Below are 23058 nucleotides of genomic sequence, written 5' to 3'. Positions count from 1 at the left end.
GAGCGCGCGGGCGCCGTGGCAGAGCGTACACCTAGGGGACCATGGAGCGCGCCGGCGCCGTGCTAGAGCGTCCGCGGCGGGGGCCATAGAGCGCGCCGGCGCCGTGCTAGAGCGTCCGCGGCGGGGGCCACCACCGTCACACCCCCACCCCAGCGGGGACACCAGTGGGTCATAGAGCGCGGCGTCGCCGTGGCAGAGCGTACACCTAGGAGAGAACAGAGTGCGAGGGCGGCGCGCTAGAGCGGCGTGGCCGTGGCCCGCGCCCGCCCCTGTGCGCGGCGGCGGCGGCGGCGCGGCGGCGCCCCCTAGCGGAGCGCGGCGGCCCGGGCGGAGAAAGGAGCCGCGGCGGCGATGGCGGCCGGGTAGCGCGGGGCTGAGCCCGGAGGCGGCGGCAGCGGCGGCCCTGTCCGCGCCCGGCGGAACCGGCGTCCCTCCAGGAGTTCTCTCGTTCCTCTCCCGCCTGAGCCCCCGCCCGTCGCCCTTCCTCCTCCTCCTCCTCCCCCTCCTCCCGCCCGGCGGCCCCGCCGCCCGCGCCCCCCGCACCCCGCGGGGCCATGGTGAACACCAGGAAGAGCTCCCTGCGCCCGCCGGGCAAAGCGGCGGCCGCCGGCAGCCATTTCATCTCGTCCCGCACCCGCTCCGCCAGGAGGGGCGGCAAAGGGGACGCGGCCGCGGCCGAGGAGGCGGCGGCGACAGCCAGGGTGAGCGGGGACCGGGACCGGGGAGCAGGGACGGGGGGACGGTGAAGAGCAGGGTCGGGGAGCCCGGAGTGACAGGAGGAGCGGGGACGGGGGAGCTCGGGGTAACGGCGGGGTGAGGGGGAGCGGGGACAGCGGAGCGCTGAGTGACAGGAGGAGGAGAAGGGTCAGGGGAGCTTGGGGTGAAGGGAGGATGAAGAACAGGGTCAGGGGAACCCCGAGTGACAGGAGGAGCGGGGACAGGGGAGCCTGGAGAGACGGGAGGAGATGAGGTCGAAGAGCACGGAGAGGAGAGCCCTGAGTGACAGGAGAATGAGGAGCAGGGACAGGGGAGCCGTGAGTGACAGGAGGATGAGGAGGAGGGTCGGGGGAGCTTGAGGTGACGGGAGGATGAAGAACAGGGTCAGGGGAACCCTGAGTGACAGGAGGAGGAGCGGGGACGGGAGAGCTCCTGAGGACGGGGGAGGAGGAGCAGGGACAGAGGAGCCTGGCGAGACGGAAGGAAGAGGAGGTGAGGGTGAAGAGCAGGAACAGGGGAGCTTGGGGTGACGAGAGGAGGATGGAGAGCAGGGGCAGAGGAGCCCTGAGTGACAGGGGGAGGAGGAGCGGGGACGGGAGAGCTCGGGGTGACAGGAGGAGGAGAAGCAGGATGAAGATGAAGAACAGGGACAGGAGAGCCCTGAGTGACAGGAGGAGGAGCAGGGATGGGGGGGGAGCTCTGAGTGACAGGAGGATGAGCAGGAGCAGGGACAGAGGAGCCTGGTGAGACAGGAGGATGGGGGTAAAGAGCTGGAGAGCGGGGACAGGGGAGCCCTGAGTAACAGGAGGAGGATGAGAAGGAGCAGGGACAGAGGAGCCTGATGAGACAGGAGGAGGATGAAGATGAGGTTGAAGAGCAGGGACAGGGGAGCTTGGGGTGATGGGAGGAGGAAGAAGGGTAGGGATGGAAGCCCTGAGTGATAGAAGGAGAAAGAGGACAAGGAGAAGCAGGGACAAGGAAGCCCACAGTGATAGGAAGAAGGTGATGGGGAGCAGGGACAGGGGAGCCCGGGGTGAGGAGAGAGCTGGGGAGACAGACATTGAGGGGCCGGAACATGTTCAGAGGAAGGCAGCGAAGCTGGGGAAGGGGCTGGAAAACAAGTCCTGTGAGAAGTGGTGAAGGAACTGGGGTTGGTTAGGCTGGAGAAAAGAAGGCTGACAGGAGACCTTGTCACTGTCTACAACTGCCTGAAAGGAAGTTGTAACGAAGGGAGTGTTGGTCTCTTCTCGCAAGTGACAGGGGATGGGATGAGAGGAAATGGCCTCAAGTTGCACCAGGGAGGTTCAGATTAGACATCAGGAAACATTTCTTACCCAAAAGGGTTCTCAGGCCCTGGCAGAGGCTGCCCAGGGAGGTGGTGGTGTCCCCATCCCTGGAGGTGTTTAAGAGCCGGGTAGACGACGTGCTCAGGGATCTGGTTTAGTAGTGGACAGGTACGGTTGAACTCGGTGATCTCAAAGGTCTTTTCCAACCAAGCGATTCTAGTGACAGTGGGGAGCCGCCTGCCGGGCTCTGCTGCTTAGTGGGGAGAGGGTGGCCGAAGGTAGTGGCAGGGCCTGGAGAGGCACAGGGGGCAAAGTGACTGCTCTGCTGGTGCTGGTGGCAGTGCCGGGCTGGGGCTGGTGTCACAGAATTGCAGAATGGCCTGAATTGTAAAGGACCCACAAATATCATTGAGTCCAACTCCTGCCCCTGCACAGGACACCGGAACATTCACACCGTGAGGCTGAGGGCATTGTCCAAATGCTTCTGGAATATTGTCAGGCTTGGCACTTGTGACTGCTTCCCTGGGAGCTGTTCCAGGGCTCCACTACCCGCTGGGGGAAGAATCTTCTCCTAATGTCCAACCTTACCCTCCCCTGGCATCTTCCTGCCATTCCCTCTGGTCCTGTCCTTGGTGGCCAGAGAGAAGAGCTTAGTGCCTGCTCCTCCTCCTCCCCTTGGGAGGAGGTAGTGAACTGCGATGAGGTTCCCCCCTCAGCCTCCTGTTCTCTAGGCTGAACAGACCAAGTGACTTCAGCTGCTCCTCATATGGCTTCCCCTCCAAACCCTTCACCAATTTTGTGGCCACTCTCCTGCAGCTTTAGATCCCTGTGTCAGTGCTGGGCTTTCCCGGAGGCAGCACCCTGCGCTGCGCCCGCTGCCAGACAAAAGTTGGGAGCTGTGCCTGCAGCAACTTTGCAATCCTCCCTCCCTCCCCTTCTGTGCTGTACTCCCCTTCACCCTAAATGACCTCAGTTCGGCATCGCTGGCAGAGAGCTCATGTTGGAGAAGGGTCTCCCGGGTTCTGGGACCCCCTCTCAAGCACGCAGGGTGTATTTTTGCTGTCGGGTTTAAGTTGAATGCTTTCCCAACAGAATAGCTTAGGTTTTACGGTCTGACAGCAAGGGAATTCTACAGCCTGGCTTAGAAAATTAACGTTTGGCAAATTCTAATTGGAAGAAAGAACTCGTGAGCCTCTTTGTTTTTTTCTTCTTGTCTCTAAGCAGATTGGTTGACAACTGCATATTTTTAATCATAGACAGGGCTTTTTTTCTTGATAAAACTTTGCTTTGTACATTTAAACTGGTGGTTATGGTTGCCTGATCTGCATCCATGTTTTAAAAACAACGTAAATATGGAAGTGAAAATTGAGGGTCAGAGCACTTGACAGCTGTGCACCAACCGACCACGTCCCAGCCTCCACTGAGGAGGAAGTTTGTTGGAGCAGGAGAAAAACAGCAACAGCAGACAGAGGCAGATCAGAAGGAAGACACCTGGAGTTGTCAGAAAACCTTTTGCCCTATCCCTTTAGTTTTAAAATATAAAAGCAAAACCAACCCCAAAACACTGATTACATATTCTATACCTTCTGTGCTTCTCATTTGGTTTTTGGTTTTTTTTTCCCATAGTTCTCTTTCCCTCATCTTCCTTTTCCTCATTGTCCCTTGTTTTTTTCCTTGTTTAATTTCATTAGAAAAGGGGGGTGCAGCACCATAGCTGTAAAAAGCCGTTCTGCTTGTTCTCGTGTTCAGTTTCTATTTATTCACATCGTGTGTCTTGTGGTTTGTGAGGCAAAGTTTGGTGTAACCCTTACTGGCTTGCTCTGCAGGGAGCTTACTGCTGCTGGAAAAAGTAGGCTGTGCTTCTTTCTAAATATTTTTTCCTATGAATAATGTTTTTATATTACAAATCATGAAAATGTTTAAATTATGTTATTACCATGATGTAAGGAATGGAGATTGTGCAGTATACGGTTATAAGATCTGTAATTGCATCCCCGTGCTTCTGAAGTAGAATTTCTTCTGAAATTAAGCGTGTATTTTTGATGTATGGGAATGGACTTGTTTCCCTTCACAACAAATCTTGTGTGTTTGAGGTAGATACGTGGGGTTTTTTTAAGATGTGATTGCCAAAGATGAGCAGAAGTTATCCAGGAAGAGTTTGCTGGTGTGTATGTTCTCAATCAATATTGCAATATATGTACACACACATATCCCGCTGTATTTTAAATTTGTCTTTGTAGAATGTTTTTTATTCTTCAGATGTAAGTATTTGCCCGCAATACAGCTTCTTTCTGAGCTCCTGAATCCTCTTGAAGTAGTGCCAGGGAAGGATTTTGGTGATTAGAACATGAATAAGCATACCAGTAGGAAGACAGAGACTTTGGTTTTTGGAAGTGACTGTCAGCAGAGAGATAGTGAAGCTGTGGTTCATGCAGAAGGCAGACTGGGATCGTTTTCATGCAGTTGCATGTATTTTTTTGAAGTCGACTGGAACAGTGTGTCCTTTTGAAATCCTCCCTGTGTCACGTCAGGAAACTGGCCTTACTACCAGCAGTTAATCGGGTTAATGGGCAGCTAGAGTTTGGAGCTCTGGCGGAGATGGTACGCTGCTTATTTGCACTATGGGACTTTGTTTTCTTCCATGGAGGTTCCGACTTGGACTTGCAGAGAAATGTTCTTCAGTGGCAATGCTTGTAATTACCTTTCAGAATGTATTTTAAAAGCTCATCCATTTGTTCCTTATTAGCAACAAAAACTGAGTTAGTAATCTAATGGCATCCTGTAAGATGCTGATTAGACCAGATGAGGGGTCATGAGTTGCCTTCTGCCTCTTTTATATCTGTTTCCTTCTTCGTCCTTCTTTTTTCTTCTTGGCTTATTTTTTTTTGTGTGTGTATGTGTGTATGTGTATAAATATATATGTTGGGGTTTATTTGGTGTCTATTTAAAAGGATAGACATGAATGCCTTCTCTCCCAAGACCTTGAGTTCAGTTTCTTGTCTTCTAGTTCAATATTAGGTTGAGTTATGTATAAATTGTGTCCATTTTTGTTTGAACTGAATCTTGAAGTAGCACACACTATGTGGAAATGGGCCGTAACGCTCTAAGTGCCTTTGTCGCGGTCACCGTAAGTATTCCCTCTGTAGTACTTGCTCATCTTGGAGAAAGCAATGACGTCAGTCTTTGAAAAGTAAACTGTTTTGAATTATTGACTGCAGCCATGCATTCAGCAATTGAGATGAATGCATGTGTGTCTGCTGACCAGAAGCCAGATTAAAATGAACAAAATCCCTTGCTAAATGGATCAAGGAGCCAAGAAGTTTATGCTCTGAAATGATGTCATAGAGAGTGCATAGAGAGGGTACGGAGAGGAAGGACTGGGCTGTATTTTTGTCCTGTTTCCAGGATTGATTTATACATTATGTAATGAATATTGATGCTATCCTTACATAATTTTATATTTTATCTTTATGTAAATTATAGGTATTTTTTTTGTTCTAGCATTTCAACTTGAAGTGTATATTAAAGCATTCTGACAAGAAAAGTGCATCAAAATTTTCCAGAGTTTTCAGAAACACAGAATTGTGACACAAGGTTTATAAATCCAGTGGACTCAGTTCACACTGTGGAAGAATTGAGGGTACTGTGACCGTAACTGGTTAAATTGCTGCTGTAATTCTAGTAATGTCTGTTTTCAGACATCGAGTTGTGATTGCTGGTAGCAAGTATTTGGCAATTGAAATGATTTTTTTTCAGTCAGCTCAAAACACAAATCAAAAACATCTACCAAGAAAACTAATGAATTTATTGTGAAATAAACACTCCTGAGTCACATCAGCCTATTAGTCAGACATTTTAGAAATGTATACAAGATTAGCTTAATTTAATTAGCTGAGAAAGCATTAGCAGTGCCTTCAGAGCTACTCGAGGGCACTGTGATAATTGTAACACGCGATTCTAGCTAAAAGTAGTGCCAGTGTCGTGCGACTCGCTCGGCGGCGACCTAGAGCTCTCCATTGTGCTTAATTGCTAATAGAGCCAACGCGGCCCGGGGACCGTCATCGAGGGCCGCCGAGTGGCAACGTAGAAAGCTAAGCAGCATTTTCATTCTCTGTGTTACAGTACATTTCAGCGTCTCTTGCTGCAATTTCTCAGTCTGTAGGAAGAAATTTTTTTTATTCTGATTTCTGGATGCTAACACAGCTTTTGTAGCATAAACTCATTACTATGTTTTACTCCTTCAATGCTCAGCTATTGAAAACATAACAAGTGAGCTTTAAAAATTAATATTATTTATCTTAAAATACTAGATTTAAACATTTAGAGCGTTCTAAAAATTAGATTTTCCTTTAAGGAAGAGACTGATCCACATTAGCGTATTTTCTTTGTCTTCTTTGCAAGATGTCTCACGGTGTTCTGGATGTTCTGTGCTTTAGAATAAAACTATAGAAAAAGTTAAGAGTTTTTTCCTGTGCTGGAAAAATTAAAAGCTCTTCAGGGAAAAAAAGCTCCTCTCAAATATCTGTGTTTGTAAAGAAGTGCATTGCCTTGCTGTGAGTTTACAGCAATATCAATACAGGTGCTGAGGCCAACGCTTTTACAATTCTTTGAAATACATCCTGAAATACAGAGCCTTATGAAGTTATTCCAAACAATTTCAGTTAAAGGCAGATTCCCAAGAAAGCTCATCTTTTCAGTATGTAATAAAATGTTGGGTTCTTTTAGTGTTAGCGGCCTGCTGCTCTTTTGGGACCTAGCAGGAGAAAATCAGTGATCTAAAACGAATGGCGCAGTCTGTTCCTTGGTGGTGTGGTATTAATGCATCTGTGAGCAGTGGGAAATTGAGCAATTGTTGGAAGCAATCTGTGTCCAAGTTTCTGTCAAAATACTGTACAGTCAGCGTTTGTAATCCTTCCCTGCTTCCAAAGGGTTGTCCTGAGTCTGGATTCTCCCTATGTATCTTCAATCCATCTGGGTCGCTCTCAGAAGTTAGGAGACCTCCAAAGGGTGCCTGGCTTGTTTGAGGAGGCAATTGTGCATCCTGTTCGGAGCTGGCGATACTCGCTGTCGTAGGGCCTTAAAAGGAAGCAATCGAAGGACTAATCCAGTGGGTGAATGAGACCTCCAAAGAGCATGCAGGAAACGGTGTTGATGTCTGGTGTGCTGCATTGCTTCCTCTGAATATTTGGTTTATCCCAAAGTAATATTAATAAAAGCTGCTTCTCCAGCTGCCGTCTCTCGGTTTATACTCAAAGCAGAAGGCTTAACCCATTGCCCTGAGAGATCCCATGACAACTTTGCGAGAGTGGCGTACAGCTCATGGTTATGCAAGATAATTAGCTCAGGTAATTACATTCTGATCGCCTCCATCCCCCTGCAGTTTCAATTGGATGTGGTTTAGTTTTGCACATCCTGCCCTAAATTCTTGACTATTTGCTGTACTGTGGAAAAGTTTTCCTTCCAATCTAATGATGCTTTAGACAATTTCTGCCTAAAGCTTTATAAAACTCTTCTCAAAGCAAAGCTCCCTGCAAGTTGGCATCAGTGAGCTTAAGCTTTCACTGCTCTTGTTTTTTAGCTCTGACTGCTTTAAAGCTTGCTAATTGTTTATTAGATGTTTTAGCTCTAATGGATGACTGGCTGTGTGGGTAAGATCAGTCACGAACCCACTTATTGCACAGGGAGCTCACAATTTTTCAGTCTTTTACATCCTATCATGTTTTTTTTTTTACTCTTCATGCTTTGCTGCTTTTTCTAAACAATTCATCTGTCTCTGAGTTTACTGTTGAAATATTGTCTTTATTACCTTTGATGGGATTTTCATGGTTTATTTTTACCATTAATTTTACTTTAAATTGTTCAACTGTTGTTTCACATTTATATTTGCTTGGACTCTTTTCCTGAAGAAATTTAATTTCTTCTTGCTTGGTAGCTATTAAAACAGGTCACTTTGCAACCAGTTGTAAGACGAATGTCTTGTCTTCTGTAAGTTTTTTCATTTAACATTGCTGAGTACGTGTGTGCTATAATAGTTTCACCTCCACAAGCTATAAAGGAGGTGGCTTTAGCACTCCTGCCAGAAATACAGAATTTATGAGCTTGTCCAATTCCTGTAGTTTTTATGCCCTGTTCTGAATTTTGTGGTTTTATCTTTATGCATCTAGTAGTGTGTGCTAATGATCTAACTGGTTGAAAGATTTGGTGGAAAGTTTGTGTCCAGTTGCACTCTGAACAGATGCTTCAGTTTGGGCATTTTCTTAATCTGGGAAATGGGCTTTTTGCTTTTCTCCAACCTCCAGTTAATTGCTTCATTTTGAATGGGTAAGTAGTCAAGCCAAGTTATTTAAATAACCTGAAATGAAGAAGCTGTTCTTTCTGTACACGTGGAAGAGATTACTTACATTGAAATTTGTTGCCATGCTTCAATATCCCTCATTCCAAATAGTTAATAACTAGCTTTTATTATTTCTCTGATTTATCTTTCAGACTTGAATGTTTTTAGTATAATTTAAATTTCAAAACATTAATCTTAAGATTTCATATTACAATTTTAATTTGGTTTTGGGTTTTTTTTTTGCCTTTTGAAATAGTGCCTTCAGGTGCATTGTATCTAGAGAAGAGAAGCAGAAGTGTATTTAATCCTGCGGTTCTTTCACACGGAAGGCCACCTTCCGCTTAGTTTTGTTTGCTACAGACCCTTCCTCACATAGTTTAGTGAGTCAAGTACCTGGTTGTGTCCAAACCTTGGGATCCCTCTGGTCTAAGTGTTCTCTCTCTTCTTCTGCTTACTGTCCTCAGATCATTCTCCTGGTTTATTTAGGTTTATATTAGTACTGAAAAGAGGCCGTGTCCTCCAGACTTCCTTTGGGATGGGGTTGTTATCAGAAGCAAGATGGATTTTAGAGGAGTAGGGTAGGGAAAAAAGTTGCTGTTTGAGTGTTTTCATGTTTTCCGCTTCCAAGTTGTGACCATCCTTGAACGTTTACATAAAGCTAGTTTTTGCTTTAAAAGTCTTTGTTAACGGAATTGAGAAACTCATGAAAGTGATTAGTATGATTCTGACAAAAAATGTCTTGCTTTTAGTATTCCTTTAGGGTTAAATTAGGAAGATCAGTGGTTTTAAAATCTGCTGATACATATGTCTTCTAGCAAAACAGTGGAGCGAGGTGTGTACAAGTAAGAGACCACTTCTCAGTAGAGGTTGCTCAATTCTCAGTTGCTCTTCCAAAGGTGTGTGACTTCGTGTGCTGCAGGCTGGTAACTGTGCAGTTGTGCAAATGAGTAGACTTGCCAATATTAATGCTTATGTGGCCATTTGATCAGCTGGATCAGGATCAGGTTACTGGTCCAGCTGAAATAAGCCCTCCTCCCCATGTCCTTTTGCTTCCTCTCGCCTCCCCTCCATCTCTCTGTTTACCAGCTGAAAATTCAGTGTCACCCTAATTTTAGAGAAGGCAGGAAGAGGAGAGGAACATTCATGATGGAAATGCTTGGAGCAACAATGATGGGTGGAGCAGAACAAACTTCAACTCCGCTAGTTATAAGCTCTGTCATAGCCATGACGGAGGCTGTGCTGTAGCTCATTCGTCCTTTCCTTCATGATCCTACAGGTAGCCTGTAGATGGCAAGAGTTTTGTGGCTGTGAGATCAAAAGTGCTCAAACTGAATACAGCGGGTATCTTTTTCTGTCATAGACAGGGGGAGCGGTTGCAAATGTGAAAATACACAATAAACAGTGTTGGAGGTACTGGTTTCTGGTTTTGACTTGTAAACTTTTAACTTTTCTGAAAAGCCTTCTTTTTTATTAAGTAACCTCAATTCCGGAGTTGAACAGTTCTAGGAAATAAAGTGCAAATCTGTTGGAAAGACTGAAAACAGATCTTCTCATGCGAAGAATACGGTTTTTCACCTGAACGAGTTGGGAAGAATTTATTCTTCTTAAAATGTCTAGATGATGGTATTCTCTGTATTCTTAACGGCTGCCATTGATGTAAGTATTATGTGCTAGAGAAAAACCCACATAAGCTGAATGTTAAAAGAATTTAGATCATCCTGCAATCGAGGCTTTCTTTACTATCATTATCACCAATGAAATACAGCATTAATAGTTGTTTATTCCAAGATCATCAAGCACTTAAGCATGAATCTTGTTATTTTTCCTTAACACCCGTGGAGAGCCAGTGTTTGTTAAATGAATGTGTGCAAACAAATGGAAATTGGAGAACTGCAACTAGAAGATAGGTTCTTTTATGCCAACCTTGTCTCTTTTCAAGCTATTAGTAAGGTTAACACATGAGGTCCTTAATGAAACTTGAAGTTCTTAGTAAGGTAGTTAATATGCTTTAATCCACATATATTTTTTGCTAGTTTTTTGTCATTTGAAGGCACAGACAGTAAACATACACTGGATTTTAGGTCACACAGGTATATGCTTTGTTTAAATTATTTTTGTTTAAATCTTGTTTTAATTGGAAGGGGGAAGATTTAGATTAGACATTAGGAAGAAATTCTTCCTGGTGAGGGTGATGAGGCCCTGGCCCAGATTGCCCAGGGAAGCTGTGGCTGCCCCATCCCTGGAGGGGTTCCAGGCCAGGTTGGATGGGGCTTGGAGCAGCCTGGGCCAGTGGGAGGTGTCCCTGCCCATGGCAGGGGGTTGGAACTGATGGGCTTTGGGATCCCTTCCAAGCCAACCCATTCTATGACTCTTTGTTTTGCTTGCAGCCGTACGTAGTGTACCAATGTGAATACAGCCTGGTGTGACCTGGGCTTGAGTCATGTTACCTTCATCCCCCAGACAAGCTTGTCAGGTCTTATCTCTTCCCACCAAGCAGACAGGCAGTCCTCCCATAGAAGAGGAGCTAAGGGCATTTGCCAGGAAAATGTGGGTTGGAGTAGGGATTGGAGCTTATGAGGAGTTGTTGGTGCTGGAGAGAGTGGGTAGTGCAGCGTGTCATCCTAGAACATAAGAGCAGATGCATAATGCAAGATGTAGTCCCTCCTTCGAGCACGCAGATGAGAGTGTTTCAGCTACTGGAAATTTGTAATGAGTGTAAGGACAGGTTTAGTTCTTTTTTTTTTTTTTTTGCTATAAAGCAAAGTGGTGAATAAATGAAATATAATTGGAAGGGATTTACTAGATTCTGGTCAGATGACATCACAGGCATGGTAGAATCATAGAATCACTTGACTGAAAAAGACCTTTGAGATCATCGAGTCAAATCATACCTATCCACTACTAAACCAGATCTCTGAACACCTCATCTACCTGGCTTTCAAACATCTCCAAGGATGAGACTCAGCCACCAGTGCCCAAGAACCCTTTTGGTGAAGAAATTTTTCTTGATGTCCAATCTGAACCTGTGCTGTCACAACTTGAGACCATTTCCTCTTGTTTATCACCTGTCGCTTGGGCGAAGAGACCACCATCCACCTCTCTGCAAGCTCCTTTTATGTCTTTGTAGAGAGCGATAAGGTCTCCCCGCAGCCTCCTTTTCTCCAGGCTAAACAGCCCCAGGTCCCTCAGCCACTCCTCATAACCATTGTTATCCAGACCCTTCCCCAGCTTCATTCTGGACATGCTCCAGTCTCTTAATGTCCTTCTTGTAGTGAGAGACCCAAAATTGAACGCAGGATTCAAGGTGCAACCTCACCAATGCTGAGTACAGGGGCACAATCCCTTCCCTGGCCACCTGGGCCACTGCTGTCTCGCGTTCAGCCGCATTCGACCAACACCCCCAGGTCCTTGTCTGCCAGGCAGCTTTCCAGCCACTCTTCCCCAAGCCTGGAGCTGCACGGGGTTGTTGTGACCCAAGTGCAGGACTCGACACTTAACCTTGTTAAACCTCATCCCATTGAAATGTGTTTGATCTGGTTACTAGAACTTGGAACCAAATAAGAGCAAAACTAAAAGTGTCTTGGAGACTGTGAAGCCTTTTGAGATTTTTAATTGCCTGATATGCCTGGCCCAAAAATGCATTAGGAATGGTGCCTAGCTCTTGCCTAACTTTCATCAATAGCTCTTTAATACAATACATTTGTAGAAGTTAATGTTTTGATCCATGTTTTTCACCTTTGCAAAATGTGATACCCAAAGGAGCAAGTGGCTTATCCAGAATTGCTGAACAGAGTCGTTTTGGGTGTATTTTGTTGGTATGTTTGAAATGACATTATAGTTTAAATGCAGAAAAAGCAAATTATTTCTTAACTGAATAGTTATCGGAGGGCAAAAACGAGTGATCGGCTTAACTAATTGTTGCACTGGGGACACAGTCATGTGTTTTTCATGAATACAAGTTTTATTTTGGAAAGACTGCTTTAATCTCTTTATACCATTGGGATAAAAATGTTTATTAAATGCGTTAAATATCCTTGAGTATATATATATTTTTTTCCTAATGGACAGCACATTTCCACAAGAACTTTGCGTGAACTGTTAGAGGAAAAAGTAATCAGATTTTTTTTTCCCCACAAACTTTTAAAATATTAATCCAGTTTGTTAGTATTCTGGGACATCTGACATATGTTGTTATTCACAAAATACATTTCAAATTGTGTTAAAAAAGCTGGAGGGCTTGGATTCAATTTCTTCTGAATCTAGTAGGAAAAATAAGATTGAGAGATGTCTGGAGTCATTGCTGTCTTTTCAGAGTCAAATGGAGAGGAAAAAGTTATTTATAATTATCAGAAGCTAAGAATTAACTGAAGTTAGAAGTAGAGTGTTTTGAAAACCTGCAACTGGAACAGATAACTTCTTAGAGCATTCTTTCAGTACTTAAGGGAGCTCCAGGAAAGCTTGGGAGACGCTCTTTATTGGGGAGTGCAGGGATAGGACGAGGGGCAATAGTTTTAAGGTGAAAGAGGGGGGATTTAAATTAGACATTAGGAAGAAATCTTTTCTTGTGAGAGTGGGGAGGCCCTGGCCCAGGTTACCCAGGGAAGCTGTGGCTGCCCCATCCCTGGAGGTGTTCAAAGCCATGTTCGATGGGGCTTGGAGCAGCCTGATCCAGTGGGACGTGGCCCTGCCCATGGCAGGGGGTTGAAACCAGAAGATCTTGAAGGTCTCTTCTAATCCAAACTATTCTATAATTCTTATTTTGTTATTATTGAGACAAAAGTATATTTCAGGCTGTTTTGTGCTTGTTTGGTGGGGCAAAAAGAAAAAACTAATTAAAATACATTGTGCTTTTAACAAGATTGGGAGGAATAGGATAAAACAGTTGAAGATTGAATGTCATTCTGTCTTAGTTTGATGTCTTGTACATAGGGGGAGATCATAAAAAAAGAGAAAAACATGCTGGAAGGTTTAAAGCAGTGAGTTGAGAACTCCCACGTCTGACTGTGACGCTGTGTGAGCAACTGAGCACCCACTGCCTGGGTGTGGCAGTGAGCTGGGCAGAAGCAGGGTGTGACACAGAATGTAGGGCAAGGAGAGCAAGTTTGACCGTGGTGGGAAACTCAGATATTCCCGTCCGCGTGCCTGTGCTTTTATACAGCTGAACCAGATGGAGTCTCTTTCAGAAACTGCGAGGTGTGGTTGTGGTTTGACTGTTACCTCATCCCTTACTCAGAAACTCAATGAACTTGCATTCAGGTACGTGGAGATGATGGTGGTAGAGATGGTTCCTGCTCATCCTGTGCTACCAAGATCGCTGGATTATGGTTATCCTGGGATGTCAGACCAACAGTGTACTGTGGAGTTCTTTGGATAGTCTCTTGGCCAGGAAATTAAACTTAAAGACCCAAAGATACACCCCCCAACTCCTTGTCTCCCCTGCACTATGCTAGAAGTCATCTTTGTATTTTAACTTAAAAATGAATCAGCTGCCGTGCTTTGGCTTTATGATCCCTGTGATATACCGGAAGGCAAGCCCTTGACGGGAAGGGCTCCCTTGGCATGTGTGTCCTTAGGTCATGTTGAAAGACCATATTGATGTGGTCATTTTTTTTCCTTTGTAGTCACTGAAAAGGAAGAAGTCAGTTTTATTAATTGATAATTCTAGTTTGTGTCCTTTCAAAACTTAAGGACTTGTCTCTACGGGTTATATATAAAGCTCTGTGAGTATCAAATTATTATTTTGTACTTTAGGGATGCATATAGAAGAGACTAAATATTATATCAGTGTTTTTGTAGCTTGTTCATGAATACATGTATTATAATGAACATTTTTTTCCATCTTTTTTGTTTTCATGCAAAATAGAGAAAACAGAACTATGCAGCTGTATTTATTTTGTTGCTTTTTTACTTACTCATTTTAGATTCTGTTTCTACATTCTTCACTACCATCCTTCAGCTGCTTTCAGTGAGGGTGTGTTGCCAGAGTTACCTGCTACCTCTGCAGGACTCTTGCTGTTGAATCTTAGCTCAGCAGCTAAGTTGCAGGCTGCACTCAGCTGTTGCATTCCGCTTCACTCCTGTATCTGAAGATAATGAAGATGTGTGTTTTGCCTGTCTAGACCATGGGCGGTATCCTGTTAACTCCAATTATTTCCTTACTCATTTTATTAGTGAGAGTGCTTCCATAAGAAGCTGTGCTGGGTTCTGGTTGTGCTGGATCACAGCTGGATTTTGTTGGGTCTCATTTCTGTTAGATCAATACAGTTATGCTAAATTTTGTTTACCTGTTTGTACTTCCTGATGCTACGTAAACTCATTTTTTTGATTATTCTTTGCTTGCTTTTCCTTTGTGTATTCTTTCAGGCAATGTCTGACATGATTAAGATTTTATTAATTCATATTCTCTGCATTCTCTCAGCATGTGAATGCATTTCCTTCAGTGCCGATGTTTCATTAGGAGCTTTGAGTTCAGTGCATTGGTTCTTACTTCTGCAGTTCCATTATTAATTCCTTAATTTTTTAAGATTGATGCTTGTATCACACATTTCTCTCACTAGTCCCATTTTCATGATGTGTACTGTTAAGTAATAAGTCTCTGGGTTGAAACTGAAGTGCTATTTTTAATCAGTAAAGGTATGAATGGTTTGAGATCCGGTTACTTGAGGGAGCAAGCAGAATGCAGTGGCATCGTTAGACCTCCTTTGCTAGGAGCAGAAGGAAGCAGTGGGTCGGCTGCTCTCTGTAAAGGCTTCTCAAATTGAAGCTAATTTCTTTTCTTGTTGTAGCATATCCCAGTCTGGCTGATCTCTTGAGTGTTATGAAAGCTCCATCTCCATATTTTACTGTAGGTAGGTGAACATTCTGGAAGGCAGTATATGATTTGATTCCATAGAGCCTGAATTTCTAAGACTGTTAACTGGAAAATGGAGCTTGGATTCTTATTAATATATTTAAAATTTCAATGATTTGTCATTGTAGTAACATTGCCGCTACTTCACAGCAAAACGTTTTTTTCTGTTAAGGCGTCTTCTACAACCAGTGTGCTGACTTAAGGTAGTGTTTGGGCGGGACTGTCTTAAAATTTAGACTTACTTTGTACTTGATAAGTTCCTTTGTAGAGTTAATACGCAGGCAAATGAGGCTCAACTATCCTAAGCAAAGAATAACCAGAAATTATTGCCTCTGTTGAGTAAAGCCTTGTTGTTCCTTAGGCAGCTGCACTGATACGATCACATTGACTGTTAGCCTGCCCATCCAGTTTTTGAAGCTGTTGGCTAGTATCTGTTTGTTGGACAATATTCAAGATCTCAAAGATACTCAGCTTTTATTGATTTTGTGACTGTTAGTAACTCGGTAGCAGAGAGAGAGACCTGAAGGAGCAGATTTTGTCTCCATGTTAATTGCTAACATTTTGTTTCACCCGCCAGCTGAGCGTGTGGCATGCACGTAGCTCGGAAGTCACCACTACATCACTGTGTTGCCTTCTACTGGTAAATAGACAGGACAGACAAGGAATATTAGCTGATTTTGAGACTTGGGACTAGAGGTAGGGAGCTGGACAAAATGCAGAGAAAGGTGATCATAGGAGAGCCAGAAGGAGTTAGAATTTTTGCATGGGAAGGGCTAGAGATGGAGTATAGGAACCTATGCATTATTAATTTCACTCCTCGCAAAATAGCTTTAATGTTAGCCCTTATAAAGGTTCATTTTGTGCTTGTTCCTCTTCCTTAACTTCATTTTCTGTGTCTTGCCTAGCCGGTTTAAAACTGGTTCTGTGGCTTACCTTGAAACTTTGCCTCAGTCCTGCGCAGAGTAGCTCTTGTAACTTCAGAAAGCAGTTACTAAAATTGACTCAGCGTCTCTACGTCCGCAAATAAACTCGTGGCTGATTAAAGCAAAAAGGACATACACAAGTGCTTACAGTTACAGTATTCAGAAACGAATATGGACACCACTAAAATGTTGTGGAAAGTATTGTAATTACCGAGTGTACTGGAATCCAGCTGGGTGGCTGCGTGTGGATTTCAGTGCTGCGTGAGGTGCTGGTGTTCTGCAGGAAGGAGTGGTGGTGGCTGCCTCTGCGACCGCTTTGAGTCTTAGTTTTAGCTCCCAAGTCTAGCCTTACCTTATTTGAAGTTTTAATTATGGTCTTCTAGTGTAGATATTGAGTTACACTGATGATCTTCCTGAAGAAGAGAGAGAATGAGGGAGAAAAAAAAATGTAAGTTTTGTTTCATTTTGTTTTACTAGGGTTAAATGATTGTTAATATTGAATTGTGATAGAGACTTCTTACTTTCCCTGGATTTAGCTTTGCAGGCTTTCAATTGTCAAAGTTAAAGCCCCTTTTAAAAGGAGGTGTAAACATGGACTGGTTAGTGTTTAGTGCTAGTTTATAGTAGTTAGCATTTTTTGTAAATACCTTTGATTATACTAGTGTTTATAGTATAAATAAAAATCACACCTGACCTATTCAGTAAATAAATACCATGTCATAATAATAAATAAATACCATGTTATAATAATAGAAAAATACCATGTCATAATAAATAAATACTACATCATAATAAATAAATACTACATCATAATAAATAAATACTACATCATAATAAATAAATACTATGTCATAACGAATACTATGTAATAATAATAAATGCTATAATAGAAGGCATTAATAGTAACAAATATAATACTACTAATAAATTAACAAATATGGTAAATATTTAATATTAGATATTATTTGTTTAAATATGTAGAAAAGGGATATATGTTTCTATAAAATATTTTTCTATGTAGTATCTTAAAATAAATGTTCAGACATGATGCGGGCAGCCCATTTCACTCACAGCTTTCTGTTCCTGCAGACTGTTGTCTTGTTCTCACCTTGTGTTTTTTAACTTGCACTATCTTTTGTACTTGTCTGATCCATCATTGAAATCTTTCTGCTCCCTAACCAGGCAGGAAGCTTCTCTAACAGAAGCCAAGGAACCTTTTGAAGCTGTAGGGAGCTGATTTGATTTGGGGGATGCCAGAGCAACATCAGAAGACCCAAGGAGTCTGGAGTAGCACCGTGTAGCCAGGCAGGGGAGTGCATGGGCCAACCCCTGGGTGCCATGGTTCTGAGCCAATTTGTCGAACTGCACCACTGCATTTGGATTTATTCGGGCTTTACCGCTTGCTACAGACTGTGCTGTGATTGTGATAGGCTGGCTTCCTCTTTTAGGAGAAAGCCCACTTTTTAAAATATTCCTGAATACTGAATACATCATGATGTTGAATTATTTGGAGTACAAATCAGGTTGTTAGTAAGTGTGATGAATAAATAGGACTTCTGTGATCAGCTCCTTGCATATGAGTGAAATGATCTTTTGGTTTTAGTTTGGGTGCCTAAGGACAATTCCTGGACCTTCATATTCAGAAATTGGTTTCTCTGTTGTTGCAAGAGAGGTTATTTAGTTTTTTTTAAGGCTGTTTTTCATGAGCTAAAGTTTGTGGTTTATAGAATGTTGATTTGCTTTTGTAGTTCACCTTAACAGAAGCAGATTCTCCAAAGTTTCCTGCTTGCCCACTTCTCTCATAGAGCTCTGAAGTAATCCCTTGCTACTATCTTTGAATTTCTGTCTACGTTTCCTGTGATAAGCACAACAGAAAAAACTTAGTGTTTAGGTGCTTCTTAAGGTCTTTAATACTGATGTTGTCAGTGTGTATCATGCTGTTACTGAACACATGAGACAAACACTGCTGTAGAAGTGTAAAGTCCTCTTTCAGTTACTCTTAGCTGTGTGTTTGCTAGTCTGAAGATGATCAGAAAGTATTGTAGAATTCTTACAAGAAGGAAGAACATAACGTGTCTGTTAAAGCATTTTAAGGACAAAAATTATGTCAGTGGAATAAATTCATGCTGTGTTTTTGACATATCTTAATTTTTCTCAGCCCTTTTTTCTCTTTATTGCGCTTTTGGTTCTTCTGCAAGTAGGGCACGAGTAGCAGTCATGTATGTTGGACAAAAAAACGGGGGTTAGGGAAACAAAGTGCTTGTTCAGAAATAAATGAAAGCTATGATAGAAAAGGTTAATATTTAAAATGAAATATTATAGTAGTTTCAGTAATGTTTTCAGAATAAACATTTTAAATATTTCACAGAAGGTGGTTACTAGGTGTTTGATAGGAGAAGAAAGGACTTCCCTTTCTTCTTTTTCTGTAAAGATATAAACAAATGAATCAATTAAGTAAGGTCTGCTTCTTTTTTCCTTTTCAGAAAGATGAAGGTAGTGATGCTAGTTTGAGCGATAGCCACATATCTCCTCCCGCCAAACGTACCTCAAAACATGCTGATCCTGTGTGCAAAGACAAATCAAAATCACGCAGTTCTGGGCAGCGAGAGGAATGGAGCATCTCAGCTGGACAGTCCAGGTAATTTGATGCCAAGAGAAAAACGAAGTTTTACACATTTTCCCTGTATTGCTAACCCACTTGTGCTGTTTCTCTAGCGAGCAGCAGCTCACACTCAAGTGTATGCTTTTGAAGTGTGTTATTTTCATACAATTTTCTTAAGACTCTGGGATCTGCGTTGTGTGAGGCTTGTAATCTGTGTTTCTGTTCTTTGCAAATTTGAGCAAAAATGGAAAGCAATTTTATTTGAGATGCAGTCTGAATTCTAGATTCTTGATGCATCCAAATTTAGTGCCTTAATTGGTATTTTTATGTACTCAAGCTGTAAGAAGACATGGCATTTTAATTAGGAAATCAGCATTATCATCATCTTCAGGAAATGTATAATGGTCAAGTTTCTTCCTTTCTGTTGTTGTTTTCAGACTGTCTTCCCTGTTTGGTTATAAGGGCTGAAGTAAATTACGGAATTTTATTCAATGTAGCCTCAGTCCTACAATATTTTTTATAACTCTGAAGTAATTTGTTTAATTTTATAACTGATTAAGCATTCTTGTCTTCATAAGGTTCTTCAGTGATTACAAGTAATTAAGAAACAGCATAGAGAGTGTATTCCTGGGACATGAACTTTCAGTCAATACTGATTCTTTTGTAGATACACATTTCATATTTATCTGCAAATCATCCTTGCAACACTTTGTATGTAAGAATGACTGTAATTCACTACTGGACTGTCGTCTGCTAGAATGAAGTATATTTAAAAACCGTAAATCATAGAATGGTCTGGAAATCTTAAAAGTATATCTCCCCTTTTCCCTTCTAAAACAGAATAAATTAAATATAATCTATTATGTACCAGGGTGATCTGGAAATGTATTGAAACTCATGCACCTTCTCTTAGTTTTGTTTAAAGTGAAGACTTGTGCTGTCCCTGTTAGAATTGCTAAGGCAAAACCAAATATTTAATGTGGCTGGGAGGATTTAGATCGTGGTCTCAAATCCTGGCCTCTGAAATTTGGGCCAGGACACTGAAACTCATGTTGTATTTTATGTAGAACCCACTGTGATGTGTCTTTGCATCTGAGGTCTTTTTGGGTTCTTTTCTGACAAAATCCAAAGTGCTGTGCCTAATTGTGATGACTTTTCCCAAAAGTTTTATTGCTAAACCTTTATTATAATCAAATTTCAGTTCTTCAGTTGTGGTTTCTAAAATACTTATAATATCTGACCAGAAGAATGTTACTGGAAAATTGGATGTGGATGTGAGTTTTGTAAACGCAGTTTTCTGTGTTGCTACCCAACTCTTGCAAAAATCCTTCAATTCCCTTTGTTTTGTAAGGATTTGTAACAGATTTCTTAGGAAAACGATAGCAAAGCCTACATTTTCTGTGCCCCTGAGTTGAACTCGTTGTAAAACTCTTGGTCACATTTAAGCTCAGCTTGCATTTGGTATTATTAAGACTTTCCCTCCTTTTCTCTTTTGCACCAAATTCATTTTAAGCTTTCTAGTTTGTGAACAAGTAGCTCCTCTCTATCCAGTACTGGTCAGTAAATAGAGCTCACTTGTGTGGGAAGTACTTAGTGTTTCTGAGGGTGGAGAAGAGATAAAAAAATATTTTGTTTCCTTTTGCCGTATTTATTTCCTTTTTTTGCATATCAGTGGTGATTAAAAAAAAATCCCATTCACTTGAGTTGGTAATTTTGTTAAATTTATTCTTTTTCTGTGAGTACAAAACAACTTTTTGTCTTTCCGCTAGTATAGTGTTTGAACGATAATTGCCTTTGAAGACTTATATGAAGATCCTGCTCTGAAACTTAAAAGGAGAGGTGGTAGTGGGACATGGCATTAAGGAACATTGGAGGGAGTAATAAGAGATGGCCAAGATAATTGGGGGGATTAATATAATTGGTATTTGATAACTTCGTCCTCACTTTGTTGGGCATCAAGCAGGCTCTTAAGAGGCTACCTGTCACAAAGGTTTCTAGGTAACAGCGTGTTGCATAATACTCTGTGTTAAAGTTGTATTTTCACTGTGTGATTTTGGTTGGCCAAATTTAACATCACTTGTCTCTCGAATACTTGTTTCCTAGGTTAACTTCTCAGCCTGGGGCTACACTACCAAATGGACGTAGCTTATGTAAGTGTCTTACAGCGGACCCTTTTGTATCTACTTTTACATTTAACAGTTTTATGTCAATGATTTTCAGTTGCATATATTCTTAATAACTATTACTCTGACCATTTTGACCAGAAAAGTTACTGTATTGGCCCAGTTTTCTTCTGTTAGCATCCTGGATGCTCTCTGTGGACACTGGGAACATTCTTAGATGAAATTCCATTTCTCTTCTCAATTCAGACCTCTTGGCCATGATCTTGATGTTCTCTTTAATTCCCAAATTTACTCTTATGAACTAATTTTGGCCTTCCTATCCCAGCTGGTCTCTTTAATTTACTTACTCACTTTGCTCATTTAAAATTTGGCCTTCTGTGGATCTTAGCATTACTTAACACTACTATTGCTTCATAGAGACCTGCCTTGTCTGCAGCTCCTGCTACCTGGAGCAGTTTTCCTAAATGCTTGTGCTTTACTAACCTGCCATCCCGTTGCATTTCTCAGCTAAAACCACTTTCATGTCCCTGTTTCATCAATTCTGTCTCCTTTAGTTCTGTGTTGACTCTATGTAAGCATTAATTCATTAAGCTTCTTTGGTGTTTGTATGATTTATTGTGGTGCCTAAGGAACAATCAGAAGTGGAATCCCTCTTTGTTTGGCACTGTACAGAGTAGCTGCTATAGATTTGCTTGTGAAATCAATGTGTTGTATCTGTCCTTTTGATTCTGTATTTGAAAGACTTAAGAATTATAGTATTGATGTTGACTTAAAAATATTGAATGGGTATTTGAATGCCAAATTTTCATCATAGAATAAGATTTTCCTGTAAGGAAACAAGCTCAAGTCTGAAGAAATAGCTTGTAAAACAACTTTGATAGGAATTTAAAGAATGTATTTCTTTAGTGAATATAAGGGTGCTCGTACTGTGCTCCGTAATAACATTTGGTTTATTGTCCTTGCTAAGTATTTTCTTTCTTAATTCTTGTTTGTGAAAATGTTGTTTCCTGCATTTTGAAGTAGTAATACAAATTTCTCTTAGCTCTCAAAAGCCACCCCCTTCGAGGGGAAAAAAAGGGAGATGGGGACCATGCTTGCATAAACGGAGATATAGAAGTCAGAAAAAGTTGTCGGTCCAGGAAAAACAGATTTGAAACTTTGAATCAGAGTTTATTGTTTGATCAGCTAGTAAACAGGTATGTGGGGACACTTCAGTTGTATTCACAAAGCATCTTAATGATTTTGTAAAACGTTAGAAAACCCTGTCTTCCAGTGCTGTCTGCGTGTTTTACTGTGGGGATGCATTAACGTCAAGGCAAGCCAGATTGTGGTTTGAGTTACAGGCTGGGTGCTCTGCTGTAACTGCTGGTGCGATCCATGCTCTAAATGCAAAGCAGCTTTCCAGACTTTCATTGAGGAGTAAGCTACTTTGTGTTTACACCTGGATAAAACTGTAAGTTGACAGTTATTGCAGAGCAGCTGACGTGCTGTAAATCCACACCCTAGTTTGTTTCTTGGTAACCTGTTCATGTAGTGATACCTTAAATGTGATGTAAACTGGTGATAGCAAGAATGCTTGGAAGCTTCCTAGATTTTGCTTGTATGATTTGAATCATAAAGTATCAAAAGTTTGTAGCTTTCTTTTTTTGTTGTTTTTTGTTTTCTTTGCCATTTGTTATTAATTCACAAAGGGTGGGTGTCACTTTTTTGACATTTACTGTGCAGACAAAGTAGGTCAGAGAGGGAGGCACGGTCTGGTCTGAGCACAGGAATGGGAGCCAGAGAGACTTTTCTTGAAATACGATTTCTGCATGGCCCTGGACAAATCACTTAATCTGTCTCCATTTTCCCACCTGTAAAATGGGTTTTAATAGTCACCTCTGTGAAAGATGACTTGCTCTAGTGCTTGGAAAAATATTTAAACATAAGCATTTAATTGCCAACTATCATCTTTATTGTTAAATGTGTTCGGATGACTCCTTTATTAATTTAATTTTCTTTTTCAACTTACTCAGTAACTTCTTGGTATCGGTTTACACATTTATATTGAGTTACATTTATTTTTCTAGTAGCGGTTGAACCTCCCTCTTCTCATCAACAGTAGGAAAAAGTCTACCATGAAGATTGTAATTTGATAAGATCATGGTACTGAAGTCTATATACAAACTTATAACAGTCTGTCCCATAATTGTTGGAGGTTTTTAAGAACAGATTAGACAATTG

The 23058-nt window shown here is 42.0% G+C and overlaps 1 protein-coding gene across 4 annotated transcripts in view; it reads left to right on the top strand.

Annotated features, from left to right (window-relative positions):
• The window catches only part of ATAD2B (ATPase family AAA domain containing 2B), an 85423-nt gene continuing 62365 nt past the window's right edge, over positions 1-23058 (top strand). For 2 of the 4 annotated variants that reach the window (XM_054062155.1, XM_054062156.1), the window contains exons 1-4: positions 1-701; positions 18594-18748; positions 20816-20862; positions 21878-22031. In XM_054062155.1, coding sequence (XP_053918130.1) covers positions 555-701; positions 18594-18748; positions 20816-20862; positions 21878-22031 — 503 coding nt within the window. In that variant the 5' untranslated portion in view covers positions 1-554. The remainder of the gene's footprint in view (positions 702-18593; positions 18749-20815; positions 20863-21877; positions 22032-23058) is intronic. The other 2 variants (XM_054062154.1, XM_054062152.1) reach the window with 1 other exon arrangement.

This window comes from Cuculus canorus, chromosome 3 (assembly GCF_017976375.1).
Source record: "Cuculus canorus isolate bCucCan1 chromosome 3, bCucCan1.pri, whole genome shotgun sequence".
Classification (NCBI taxonomy): domain Eukaryota; kingdom Metazoa; phylum Chordata; class Aves; order Cuculiformes; family Cuculidae; genus Cuculus; species Cuculus canorus.
Note: the sequence above shows the minus strand (reverse complement) of the source record. Positions and strands in the feature narration are given on the sequence as shown.